This window comes from Adiantum capillus-veneris, chromosome 12, assembly GCF_014529385.1.
Source record: "Adiantum capillus-veneris isolate H3 chromosome 12, ASM1452938v2, whole genome shotgun sequence".
In the NCBI taxonomy this organism is placed as follows: Eukaryota; Viridiplantae; Streptophyta; class Polypodiopsida; order Polypodiales; family Pteridaceae; genus Adiantum; species Adiantum capillus-veneris.
In genome coordinates, this window is record NC_140942.1 from 118231164 (window position 1) to 118245146 (window position 13983).

Here is a 13983-nt window from a genome sequence, read left to right on the forward strand (position 1 = left end):
TACCTGTGTAGTACTCCTTTAAAGCCTTTTGAGCTTAATTGTGCATTCTTAACTTTGTAACCAGCAACAAAGGAAATAGGGTGCAAGCATCAATGTTGAAGATGGAGACTCCATGATGCAAGGGAGGGTTGTTAGAAACCAACATTGGATTGATTTGTTAACGCAGTACACAAAGGCACTTTGGGCGCAAGACAACACTGAGTTGATGTGTCAATGCACAAATTTACCTAGCACAAACCATTTTCTATATTGATCTCACACCCCTATTCTATTATGTGGTGTATCTATTGTCTGCATTTGCGTAAGTCTAAAATCTATTGCAATAGTGTGCACTTACATGAACAAGGATGTCTATGTGGTTTACTTGAGTTACAAGATGAATGTCTACAACATTCTTCTTTGTGGACATTTATCTGTTTCATGTTTGATTTCTTGCCTCAATGCATGGAGCAATAAACCTTACACTTTTTGGTTGCAAATGATACAAACTCCATACCATACAATGCCTTGCCTTGTAGTCTAGATGTGTGTTCCAAGCAAACATACACATGGAGATTTGAATACAAATAACAAACCTTTACAACTTGTTGATTCATAAATCCTCCTGTTGTCAATTTGCAAAGCATTTCATGAATGTAGATATAGTTTGCTATGGCACAAAGGACTACCGGTATAGATGTTCGTCTAATAGCATCCCCCAAATTTGGCTGCTTTTGGTCTATATGTACATATACAAGTTATCGTTCATTGGTAGGATTGAGTAAGGGTACGATGATCCGATCTTGCAAGTCCTATAACAGGCGGGATGAAGTCCAGCTCTCTTGTTCATGGGCAAGACAACTCTTAATCAATGGGTCAACACAGTTCAACGAAATGGTTCTTGCAAATTAGTGCCTCAAGATTTTACAGTAAAATAACAGTCTTTTTCATCCAGATTCAACAACTGTATGTTGGTATGTTGCTGTCTCTTAGGTTTTAAAAAAGAGCCTACATTAAAAAAGCATGGCATGCGGTGGATGATTAATCCTATGCCGTCTGATCGTCTTATCAATTAATAAATGCCAAAAGGCCAAGTGGTTTCATCCTCTAGTGTGATTGGGAACAAAGGCCTTAGGCCAACCGACCGATCTTCCCTTGACCACGAACTTGTTCAAAGAAAAAAATCAACAAGAAAGGCCTGTTTTGACAGAAAACGACCCCACAATGTTTTCAAAGGCAAAGATTGCACGTAAATTTGAAAGCTTAACATGCCTTTGAAGAATTCCAAGCTTTCCATACCTCACTTTCTAGGACTTCACTGTGTTAGTCGATGAGAGCCTTTTGCCCTTCAATTTCAAGGCTCTTTGAAAATAATAAGTTTAATGCCTGAAAACAAAAATTGAAGCCACCCAAATGCCACCACAAATTGTCTTCCAAATTTATTCATCATCATATGTCGAAAAAAAACTTTCTTTCAAGCAGGGAGTACTAGTAGTAGCTCCATCTAGAAGTTTGTCCACATCCTCATTATTAAGCCCGATAATCTCCCTGGTCTTGTCCCACAGCTTGAAGGCCATGCCTACATTCTGGGCGTGCTTGGACGTGGGATTTGGCTTGCAATCTGATGAATAATAGGGACAAACTGGCCACCCTTCAGCTCGTAGAGCTTCGGCATACTCCAGCACTTGCGGATCAGTCGAACAAAAAAGTACACTTCTTGCGCCTTTAAGACATTCAATTCAAAAATGGATGGGTATTTGTTAGCATCTGGATCTTAGAGATGTAGCTCATGTTCAGCTACTGCCATTGCTTAGTACTTAGAAAGCATTGAAGTGTGAGTCAGCAACTGCGAGCACATGTACTGTTTATATGAACATAATCACACGGGTATTTTTCCATGCAAAATATATGTGAATAGAGACATGTAGAGAACTTTTCAAGGACAAGCATAGATGGGTACACACAGCCTTTGCACAAATATAAACATAATCACACGTGTATTTTTCTATGCAATGCGCATGAACACTTCAAATAAATGTAAATAGAGACGTATAGAGAACTTTTCAAGTACAAGCATGGATGCATACACACGGCCTTCGCACAAAGAGTGTCCATGTCTGGCTAACCTTCAAGAGAGCTTAGAGAAAAGAAGCCAACAAGATTATATACTGCCTGCACAAATTTGGGCAGAGTCCGAGTCTGCAATCACATGAGATTACATATTACAGGTGAGCTTTACAGAAATGCAACAAGTTATTAAACAAACAAGAGCAAAATCATACCACATTTGTTTTAACGATTCCAGGGTTGACACAAATAACATGTATGCCACAGTCATTAGGAAGCTTAGTCTCAAGGACACTGCTGAAATAAATCTAAAAAACCAAAAAAAAGATTGATTTTGAGGTGATACCCTCCCAAAAGATAAGCAAAAACATATGTGAATCAGCTGGTGCATGAGTCCCAACCTGTGCAAGCTTACTACCAGAATATGCAGCTGTACTACTATATTTCCTTCTCCCACTGTTTAAATTCAAATCATTTGGATCTACCACACCAAAGGCCTGCATCTGCACAAGACACAAGAAATGTTAGCACTTCTTCTCTATATCTAAACATTGTCGGCCACACTGAACCAACAGTGTAAAGACTCAAAAGACTGCTAATACAAAGCATCATGACACAAAGTTCCCTCTGCTGAAGATCTGACCTTTATTTAATAGAATCGACTTCACAATTCTTATCTGTCTTGAGTTCTTTCCCTTCGAAAAGAAAGTGTACTCTTTACCTGAAAATGTACCTTGGGGAGAAAATGCTACGTAAGCTGCTAGTTGGCAAAACACTTCTTTTGAGCGATCCAAATCTCTCGTGTGTGATTTCTTTTCAAGGAATAACCCTAAACCTACTCCCTTCAGGGAGCAGCTGTGTCACCAGGAGTTGTCCCTACCTGACGCTTTCTTCCTGCTGGTTGCTGTTCTGCCTTTATTCGTGCGGCAGCTGGTCAGCTCGGAGTATCTTCACACCATCTTGAGATAGAGGCGGCTAAAAGCAGCCCGGATTCTCAGAGCAGAAAGAATCTGCCGACTGTGCCACGAGAAGGTGGACAGTGAGGAGCGCTACATGTCCAGATGCAGAGCATACAGTACAATCAAAGAGATATCCCCCTCTGTTTGGAGAGCCACTCTCCCTACACCAGCTACAAGAGACAAAAAAAGATTGGGGCGGTTTTTACTAGAATTTGAGAGATCTCCTTACAGGCCTGACTACAGCAAAGTGGAGTACACTGATCACAAGGAGTGGCATTTATGTACAAAGGATGCCATCATTTCAAATCATTTTTGGGAGAAACCAGAAAAATTTAGTTGAGATCTGGTATCCTTGAAAACTGGTATCACATAGTTTCCTTGCATGCCCGACATCATGGAATTCCTTAAATCCTTGCATCCCTGGCATGCCCCCACTGAGGAGGGGTCTTTAAAGTTTATCTACCTCCACTTTGATGTTGTGATGGCCTTTGTGTATCCAGAGTTTCATGGTGGCACCCACGAGGATGTATCCGTGTTCATAGAGAAGTTGGAGGCTGCATGCAACCACATCATGGCAAATGTTAAGATTGCTCCAAATTTGTTTGAAGGACGACGCTCGACAATGGTATAAAGAAAAATGAATCCCAACACAAGGATGCAAACGGGATCTTTCAGATCATACGCAAGGAGGTTAAGAGATTTGACATCTCACTTTCAACATGCTAAGGACCCTAGAGATATGGCAGGTGCTGCAAGATTCGAAGCAAGATGAAGATAAAAGTGTTGAAGGATTTTCAAGGAGATTTAGCATGTTGTGGGATGATCTATGCGCACAGTTGGAACCAGCAAATCCTCCAGGTAAGAACATGTTCATCAGTTGCTTGGTAAGGAGCCTACATCTGAAGGTGGAGCTGAAGCAACCGAAGAGTTTTGAAGAAGAGGTGAAGATTGCCAAAGAAAGGAATGGAAGCTGCAAAGAAAATTAGAGCTTGGAATGGTCATGGATGAGAAGGCATGCAGTCCAATTTAGACTGATGTAAATCTTGCTCAAGTAGGTGGAAGTGATTCAGTGTCAAGATGAGTATCTAGCAAGGAGTCCAATGGGGTGTGCTCAAGGTGTCACCGTGTTTCTTTACAAAGATGGGATCAACAATGGAGATAGTAAACAAACCTTTTGAAGATGAGAACTCTACTCAAGGAGTTATCACCATCAAAGAATTGAAGCCAAGAAGGAAGAGTCATCAATTGGTGAGTGCATGTTAGATGAAGAGTTCAAGAATGAAAACTTTCCTGATGTCTTTTGTGCACTAGCAACAAGGGAGCTTCTTCAAACGCGAGGTGTAGAGTGATGGAGTAAAAAGTGGAAGAAGATAATAAAGAAAAGCATGAAAAAGAAAGAACTAGGATCTGTGTTTTCACATCCTTCATGTTTAAGGATTCTTCCATAACCTTCTTGGTGTCCATAAGAGAGTCATTGCCTGTATCATCCGCTTGCTCAACATGCTCCACATTTGCTTCTTTCTTCAACTATTTCCATTGCTTGCATACTGGTGAGCACCTTGCAACTCATAGCATTTGAAGAAAAATTGGAACCGATGGATGCTCAACTAGTATGGTAGCCTATGTTAAAGACGGATGGACACTTACATGAAGCCAAAGCAAACAATCTGGTCTTCAACATTTTAGGTATGCTCAAAGCTATTGAAAGATATATTGTTCAGGTCAGTTCAAAAATGGGCTCACTCTCATGTCACATAGGCTTTTAAATCTTTGCTCAAACCTTTTCCCAGGACATGACTCATTTGCAACTTCAACTAGAAGTATCGAGCTTTTTATATGTTTCCAGACTACTCGGTGAAGGAGCCTTGCCATGTAAAGATGCTTCATTGAAGTGCCGAAGTGGAATGCCCATCATGTATCTTTGAAGCAAGAGAGTTGTACTTTGTGTTGCTAATGGCAGGTGCCAAACGGAAAATCATGCCGGAGGACGTGAATCTATGTCATGCAAATGATTGTCCTGCAGACTAGGGGTGGGCAAAACTATGTTGGGAGTTTTCAGAAATCAATTTTTGTTATTTTCATCACATGTATGCCCATATAGGGGATATATCTACTAGTGCGTCGCTTTTATTTTTGCAAATCCAAGCCTTGGTAGAGACGCTCTTAAATTATGTATTGTAAATATAGCAGGTAAGGAGTAGTGGTAGCCAAGTAAAGCAGGTTGGGTAGTATGAGGCCAAGTAGCAAAGTTGATTGTAGCTTAAAAAACGCTCATGCTACATGTGAAAGAGGGACATAAGCCATGTTCTGGGGGTTGCATGAGAGAGGAGAAGCAGGAGAAAGAGGTTGAATTGAGTTTTGGAGCTAAAAAACACAGTTTTGCTCATAAATTTCTCATCTGGCAACGGAACAGTGCAACCCAAAGTCTTTTTGGGGTTTTGACTTGCTCAAAATGCGCTCCTGTATTCAGATTTATCAAATCCTGTGTCAGCTTGCAACAGTTAACAAAAGCTTTTTCTACTGCTTTTGGGGCCTTTATTTGTGTATTTTTGGAGTTTTCTGGTGGTTTTGAGTATATAAATCATTCTGCTTATGGCTGAGGATCATCTTATGATCTATTATTAAGTTCAAAATTTCTTTGCTTAACTACCTATTAGCCTATCTACACTGTATCAAAATCTGGGGATTGAGAGGAAGGGTGTTTAATTCCCCGTGTTTGTTTGTGTGTTGGGGTTGTTTCAAAGAGTGTGAGGGGAGGCATCGGGATAGTTTTTCTTCTTCCTCACAACAGGTCTACTCCACTCCTGAATACAGTGGTATGGGATACTAATAGCTACTATTACGAGAGGTGGACACCAGGGGCACTGGTGCATGCAGGCCGTGGTGGGAGGCTATGGTATGTTGATTTCTTTCTTCCTCTTTTCTCGTGTATGATGGCTGATGCTGGTAGGAGTCGCATGGCACTCGAAGCTTGGCTGTAGGTTGTTTTGGGGGAGCCCTTGGGCATGCTAGCATCCCCCACTGCATGGCTTTGAATGATAGAAAGAGAGAGAAGAACGAGAGGACAGGTTGAATGAAAGAAAGAGAGAGAAGAACGCGAGAGAACCATTGAGAGGCTTTCGTTGGAAGCTACTCCAAATGGTGACCTTCACAATCCACCATGGTCCTCAGGTAGCATTCTCACCTAGGCGGTCATGTATTTGACTGCGTCTGGAAGGCAGCCAGCTAGGGGGTCTACCAAACCCCTAGGACACCCAGCTTTGTTGCAGCTGCTTAATTTGGAGCAGCTTGGTTGCAGCCAAGCAAGGTCCATCCACAATAGCTCCATGCAGCAAGAGGTGTGTGTGTCATAGAGCAACAAGAAAAGGCCTCCCCTTGTGGGGATTCCATTCGTAGAACTAGGCAGTTATTGCTGCAAAGGAGGTATTTACCTCGTCTCATCAGGCCTAGATTGCAGCCATTGGGCAGGTTGCCCAATGGCAGCCTAAAACTGCAGACGCAAAGCAGCTATCCATGGTCTTGTTGACCAGCGGTTCTAGCTGGGGGGCTTCGTGCACTCTGACCACCTCTTTCTGGCAGCTGATTTGCGGTCCTGGGTGGCCGGGTCAGGGCCTTAGGCGGCTTCATTTTGAGCAGCAGATCAGCAGCCATCAGCAATCCATTCATTGGGCAGATGACTGTTTCCTAGCAATTTCATGACAAGTTTCCTACAACCTTATAGAGCAACCTTGGGAGGTCAGGCAACTTCTAGGAAGATTACCCCTAGAGGAGGTTAGGAGGCTTCCATGAACCTTCCTCCACCTCCTTGAAGCAACTTCTTGGAGGGTTCCTCCACCTCCATGATACAACTTCTTGGACCTTCCTCCGCCTCCTTAAAGTAGCCACATGGGCGATGCCATAAAGGCAGTCCACATGACAGTGCCACATGGGGAGTCCACATGGACTGCAACACGCACAATGCCACATGAGCAGTGCCACATGGACAATGCTACATAGCAGTCCATATGGGCAGTGCCATGATGCCCCAAAGTTTCTTCGATATGTACTCAAGTCCTTTGAAAGATATATACCTTTGAAAGATTAGAAAGGTCGAATCTTATAAAACACATGTAGACACACACACACACACACACAATCAAGCTACCACAAATATCTATAAAGAAAGAAGAAGCTCAATTAAGTATATTTAGACAAATCGAGAACTTCCTTTACAAACTACAAAGAAAACCAGCAATAACAACTCAAATATGCATTAGACAAAAGAAACGAGCAAAATAAATGAGATATGAATGACATGCATCTACGTATTCCACACAACTTTAAAGGCATTCACACCAAGGACGAGTTTGTGCAAAAACTTGATTGCTTAATCTTCGAACTCTTACAACACAGAACCATGATAACCATGCAACTTTCAAGTTCTTAAGTTTTTATATAAGCTATATACAAAGATCAGATTCTACAATGTACGCAGCCAATTCAGACAGAATCTTGAAAACTCAACAACCTTGACTCCTTGAGTAGTAGAAATTATGATAATTCTGAAGACCAAGTATATGCTGCCATAAAGTGTCAGTGTTATCACATTGACAAGTAGAAACTTAAGTGTATCAAGCCAAAATGTCACCAAACAATTAACGCTACATTGTCTAAAGACCCAAGCACTATGAACTTGTTCAAACAAATGTAAAATTAGATTGGGGGGACACCTTACATCGGAATTCACGTTCACTACTCGGGAAGGAGCTCCTCGCGACAATGAGGGTAGAAGAAGCAGTGTCAAAAGAGCAGGTGCCAGATGATTGACTTGCATGTGTTCCTCAAGCCCATCCTCAGAAAATTTTTGAGGAGCTGCAAGAGGCATTCCCCAAAGTACCTTTTATAAATAGGCTCCAATACTTAAACCACCAGAGAATATGGCGATGTATAGAACCACAACCTGACATTGAAAAAATGCCTGCATTGTTTATTAAAACATGGAGGGGACCTTGCCGGGCCTCCCAAGCAGCTGCAAACGCCCTTACAGATGATAGAGATAGAAGATTCAATTCCATTACCTTCAAAGATCATAGCCAAAAGTATCAACAACGATTTTTCCGTAAATATCCGGAGGTGAGGATCAAAACAATGTATTACAATACTGAAGGTTCGAATTACTTTGAAACTCTAGAGATTCAGGTTGCAATGGAGCCAACAAGCAATATGCAATCTTCAACCATTCTTAAGCTAATAACTGTATTAAAAACCACTTGTAATAACAATGGGAAAAATGGTATATTTTAATCAGTTTGGGCAGGGAAGGGGAATCATCTGTAAACTCCACATGATATTGCTAATTCTACAGTCCATATGACAGCACGCTTCCTGGTCATACAGGCCAACTTAGCTGAACAGCCCTCATATAAGAAGCAACTTCTGACTCTAGCACAATCGTGTAGATATATTTTACTTTGGAACATTTATGGATTGTAATAAAGCATTAGTGCTTGGATTGTTTCTCCTGTAGCAGATCCTGTGAGAAGTTGTTGCTTGTCCAGAAAACTGAGGCCAAAAGGAATTTTGTTCAAGAGCTTACTGACAAAAGATTCGAATCCAAAAATGGGCACTGATTTAGGCTAAATCGTCCTCTGTAATCGCTCTAAGAAGAGGAAAGGCAAAGTTCCTGTTAGGTGCCATGTCACAAAGCGATGACATGGCATGGCATAATGGGCAGGACCTGGTCGAGGGCCTAAACCCTAATGGAAGAGACAGAAGTTGGCACCAACTTGCAGGTTTTGGTTGAGTGGCCAAAAAAGGGGGTTAAGGTCAAAAACCTAACCCTACTAACTTACAGGACTCAGCGCCTTGCAAGGACTCCAATTTGCGTAAAGCTTGGTGACATGGCATTTGTATGGACTTCCAAAAATTGCATTGATGACGTGGCAATTGTACGAAATTTCCACGATTTGCACTGGGCTTTTTGGGGCGCCAGATTTTTGGTCCTGATGCTTTTAGAAGCATAGCTTTTGGGATAGGCCGGAGGCCTTTATAAGTGTGCCCAGGGCTCACTTCTGCTCAGATTTGGCTTGGGAGCCTTGAGAGAAGGACCCGCAGACATTGTACCTCAATAAAGAAGTATCAAGAAGGGGCGCCAGTCTTTGGGGCCAGTGCCGCGCCATGCCATGTCGACTCTCTCTCTCTCTCTCTCTCTCTCTCTCTCTCTCTCTCTCTCTCTCTCTCTGCAGAGCTCGTCCCACACTCATTCGACCACTACTGGCACTCTCATCGACCGAGCATTGGAGCTACAGAGATACAGACGACCGCGACTGAGGAGAGGAGCTACACAGCATCGACGGAGACTACAACAGAAGATTCGAGCCATACTCTCTCGACATCCAGAGTGCAGATGAGGATGGATCCTCACCATTTCTTCCATCTTTGTTTCACACACTGTTACATCCAGTTTACCGGGTACCTATTGTATCAGCTGCTACACCCACGTAGTTTTAGATTGTAGTAGTAGTAGTAGTATTTTGTTCCACTTCTAGTTCTTTTCTAGTTCTTTTGTACCCAGACATGGTATTAGATTCACTATTTTGTAACTGATTGGTCTCATAGGTCATTTTGGCCTTTTGAAGACGTTAATATAACATTTCATTTCATTTCATTTCTCTCTCTCTCTCTCTCTCTCTCTCTCTCTCTCTCTCTCTCTCTCTCTCTCTCTCTCTGTGTGTGATGACCTGACCCTCTCACAGCTCGCACATATGAGAGAGGTAATGCCAGAGATTACAGCAGCAAGGGAGAAGGGAATGATAGCCTTCTACAGAGATGGACGGGTGGTGATTTTAGAGCGGCGTACTGCATGACGGCACGAGACCTATGGGACCACACTGAAGATGGCTACCTGGAACTGTAATGGGTCTATGAGGTTGGACGTGGGTGCATTTGAGGAGAGTTTCAAAGACAAGGATATTGTGTTCTTCTCAGAGACTCATTAGGCCCCTGGACAGGTAATGCCACATGTGGTGGGATACAGATGGGAAACAGCTCACAGGACAAATGCGAGATCTGAGCACGGGAGTAAAGGTTCAGGAGGAGTAGCAGTGCTATTCAGAGAGGAACTACAACCATTACTGCATATTGTACGAAGAGATGATCATGCTAGATATATGTGGGTGAGAGTGAGACCTGACACAGGTCGATTCCTATATATTGCCATATGTTACTTTCCTCCGAGTACATCAATGTATGCCGCATCCAGAGGGCAGCCGCCTTTCTCTATCCTAGATGATGACATTTGGGAGTTTTCAAGGGATGGTGATATCATTCTCCTAGGGGACTTCAATGCTCGAACGGGCAACTCGCAGACAGTCTTCTACGACACCTCAGATGAGGTGCTTCAAGAGCTGGATGCGGGTGAGTTGGGGCTTGACAGATGCTCAGATGACAAAGAGCAAACGGAGTATGGGAGATACCTCATGGAAATGACGACCACACATGGACTAGCCATACTTAATGGCTTACAGCGATTTCCTGGAGCAGCCGGTTTCACATGCTTTCCACATAGACATGGGGCCAGTACAGTAGATTATGTTATGACACAACCGAGCTTTATCCCCTGCATTCAGGATTTCACAGTGGGAGCCAGGCCAGTGGGCATAGCAGTAGATCATGCTCTATTGATACTGTCCGTTAAATTTCAGTATAGTACAACCCAGACACCAGGAGGCAGGCCACACACCCGCTATACATTTACACCAGAGACTGATTTCGTTTATCCAGAGATCTGGGACCGTCTATTGGAAGGCACAGCTGGCAGAAATGGTACAGGCCTCTCAGTGGAGGAGTGCACCAATATACTGACTGAGACACTGCATGGGGTTGCATCAGTGGCATATCCACACACTCAGCCGGGTAAGAGACGACATGCTGGGAGCATGCCACAGAATAGTTGGTATGATGAGGAATGCAGAGAGATGAGGGCACAGCTTTAGAGGGATCTTCTATTAGGAGTCATCACTTACAAACAGTCTCGGATTGCTTTCCGACGCCTTGTGCGACGGAAGAAGCGAGCTTACCTAGCTCAGATGGAGCGAGACTTATATCAAATGTTCTTGAGTAGGGACTCCGGAGAGGCATGGCGACTCTTCCATGAGCACTCTCCTCCCCCAGTGATTACTTCACCTGATGTGTGGGGCCAATATGCGACATCATTATATACGGTTCCAGGACAGGAACCCCTTCCAGACCCTACCAAGCCTTGCCCAACTACGAGCACTTTCTTTACGCCTGAGATGGTACGAAGGGCCATCGACAGGATGAGGACTGGGAAGGCATATGATCATGACGGTCTAGTAGCGGAGCACTTTATACATGCCAAGGATATGCTGATGGAGGTTCTCGCAGTGTTGTTCAATCGTGCCATGTGTGAGGGATTACCTGAGACCTGGAGGTTGTCTAATATTGTGCCCATCTTCAAGGCTGGTGACCCTACAGAGCCTGGGAATTACCGCACTATTATGGTTGGACACACATTGGCATGACTGTATGCATCTATTCTGGAGCAACACCTGAGTAGCTGGGCAGAGGGCGAGGGTGTACGAGCAAAGGGTCAGGCCGGCTTCAGGAGGGGTTTCTCCACTCTTGATCATATTCTGACACTCAGGGCCATCATTGAGGAGGGCAGAGCACATGGGAGACGGATCTATTGTAGCTTTGTGGATTTTCGCAAAGCATTTGACATGGTACCAAGGGCTCGATTGATGCGCAGACTGCAAGAGATGGGGGTGCCCATAGAGGTAATTTGGGGGATAATGGCTTTGTACAAATCAGTGGTGGGACATGTACGCACTCCAGAAGGGGTATCTGATTTAGTTCACTATACTATTGGAGTGAAACAAGGTTGCCCATTGTCTCCTACTCTATTCGGTATGTATGTGGATGAGGTGTCTGATTACATTGACAGAAAGGGTGACAAGGGTGCCCAGCTGGCAGGGACGTGGATCCCATTGTTGCTTTATGCTGATGATATTGTACTGATATCTGACTCACCAGAAGGTATGCAACGACATCTGGACGCACTACGCAGTTTTGCAGAGGATAGTGGCCTGGGTGTAAACCTAGGTAAAACAAAGGTTATGGTGTTTAACACCACACCGCAATGGGTCAGGAGATCAGTACCTACTTTCAAATATGGTCAGGAGATTGTGGAGTATACAGATGCATACACTTACCTGGGGGTAGTCTTCACGGGGCCGAGATTTTCTTTGAGAAGAGCAGCAGAGACTAGACTAACTAGAGCCGGTGCGGCTCTGGGAGGAATGGAGAGGATGTGTTCACAAGTTCAGTTCCAGGAACCTAGGACAAAGTTATGGCTCTTTGATACTTTGGTAGCCTCTACTATGTTATATGGGGTGCAGGTTTGGGGACCTTCTATAGGCCAGGATGGGTGGAGGCGTATGGAGAAGCCCCTGGTATCTATGATCTCTCGGCTGATTAGAGCCAAGGTTTCTGTACCGCATGATATCATTCGAGCGGAATTAGCTGCCCCCCCTATGGAGATTGAGGCGCTCACAAGATCAGTCTCCTTTGTACACAGTCTATGGGATACTACCAGAGACAGATATGCTAGGGTGGCTCTAGAGTCCTCCAAACAATTAGCTTTTAATGGGGACACATCATGCTGGTATGCTCAGATGACATCATGGTTTCAGACACATGGTTTCACCATGGATAGGTTGCCTCCTTTTCAATACTCTCTTCAGGCACCCTTGAGGTCTCTGACACGGGTAGAGATTAATAGACTCATCCGTCAGGATTTGATCCAGCTGGACACGAGAAGGACATGGATAGAGCCGTTACAAGAGTTGGACACAAAGATGGCTTTCTATAGAGAGCATCTTCTCCACCTCACGGGGGATGGGTTTGTGATTCGACCTAGCTATATGGACACGCATCTTTCGCATGGTTTGCGTTGTGCCATTGGCCAGATACGCACGTCCTCACATCAGCTCGAGATTGAGATTGGCAGATTCAGAGGGACACCGGCAGATAACAGAATATGCCGCTTATGCCATCTAGAGCCAGAGACAGAAGTACATTACATATGTCATTGCACAGTATACTGTGAGATACGAGGTCGTTTTCACTGTCTATTCAGAGAAGGTTTTGGGCCTCTATCTAGGGTCATGAGTTACGAGGATCAAAGATGTCTTGGGCTTTATCTACTTGAGTTACACAAGCATAGAGGAACCTTACTGAGGAGAGGTGAAGAGAGACATCCCCAGAGACAGATCACAGATTTCTTTACACTAGATACTGTAAACCCAGAAGAACAGACAGAGGAGCAACCAGCGACGGTGGAGAGGTCTACCCGCACTACTGGCATTCTCATAGACCGAGCATTGGAGCTAGGGAGATCTAGACGAACCCGAGGGAGGAGAGGAGCTACACAATTTCGAAGGAGGCTACGGCAAAGGATTCAAGCCATACTCTTTCGTCGTCCAGAGTGCAGATGAAGATGGATCTCTGCTCCCCTCCCATATTGTCTTCACATTGTACTGCTTAGTTTAGGATCCCGCAGTATTTATATTTTGTTATCCTAGTTTAATTTATTTTGTTAATCTGACTTTGTATCAGATACACCGCATTGTAACTTTCTGGTCTCATAGGTCACTTTGGCCTTTTTGAAGATGTTAATATAACATTTCATTTCTGTCTCTCTCCCTCAAGTTTCTTACAACGTTAAAATACTCTTCTTCTTCTCCTTCTCCTCTCTCTCTCTCTCTCTCTCTCTCTCTCTCTCTCTCTCTCATTCATTATCTTTCGCCGCCTAGTGCGACGAAAGAAAAGGGCTTACCTATCTCAGCTAGAGCGGGATCTATATCAGCTATTTATGAGTCAAGACTCAGGCGAAGCATGGAGGCTATTCCACGAGCATTCACTACCACCAGCGGTCACCTCCACTGAGACAAGGGGGGAATATGCCCATCTCTCTATA

At 43.9% G+C, this 13983-nt stretch overlaps 1 protein-coding gene across 3 annotated transcripts in view; it reads right to left on the minus strand.

Annotated features, from left to right (window-relative positions):
- Positions 1-922: 922 nt before the first annotated feature.
- The window catches only part of LOC147446402 (dehydrogenase/reductase SDR family member FEY-like), a 123490-nt gene continuing 110429 nt past the window's right edge, over positions 923-13983 (minus strand). For 2 of the 3 annotated variants that reach the window (XM_086525638.1, XM_086525637.1), the window contains exons 4-9: positions 7945-8062; positions 7720-7856; positions 2448-2549; positions 2262-2354; positions 2106-2178; positions 1379-1702 (exon numbers count right to left, since the gene is read on the minus strand). In XM_086525638.1, the coding sequence (XP_086381764.1) occupies positions 1419-1702; positions 2106-2178; positions 2262-2354; positions 2448-2549; positions 7720-7856; positions 7945-8062 (807 nt within the window). In that variant the 3' untranslated portion in view covers positions 1379-1418. Of the gene's footprint in view, positions 1703-2105; positions 2179-2261; positions 2355-2447; positions 2550-7719; positions 7857-7944; positions 8063-13983 lie in introns of all 3 variants that reach the window. The other variant, XM_086525636.1, reaches the window with a different exon arrangement.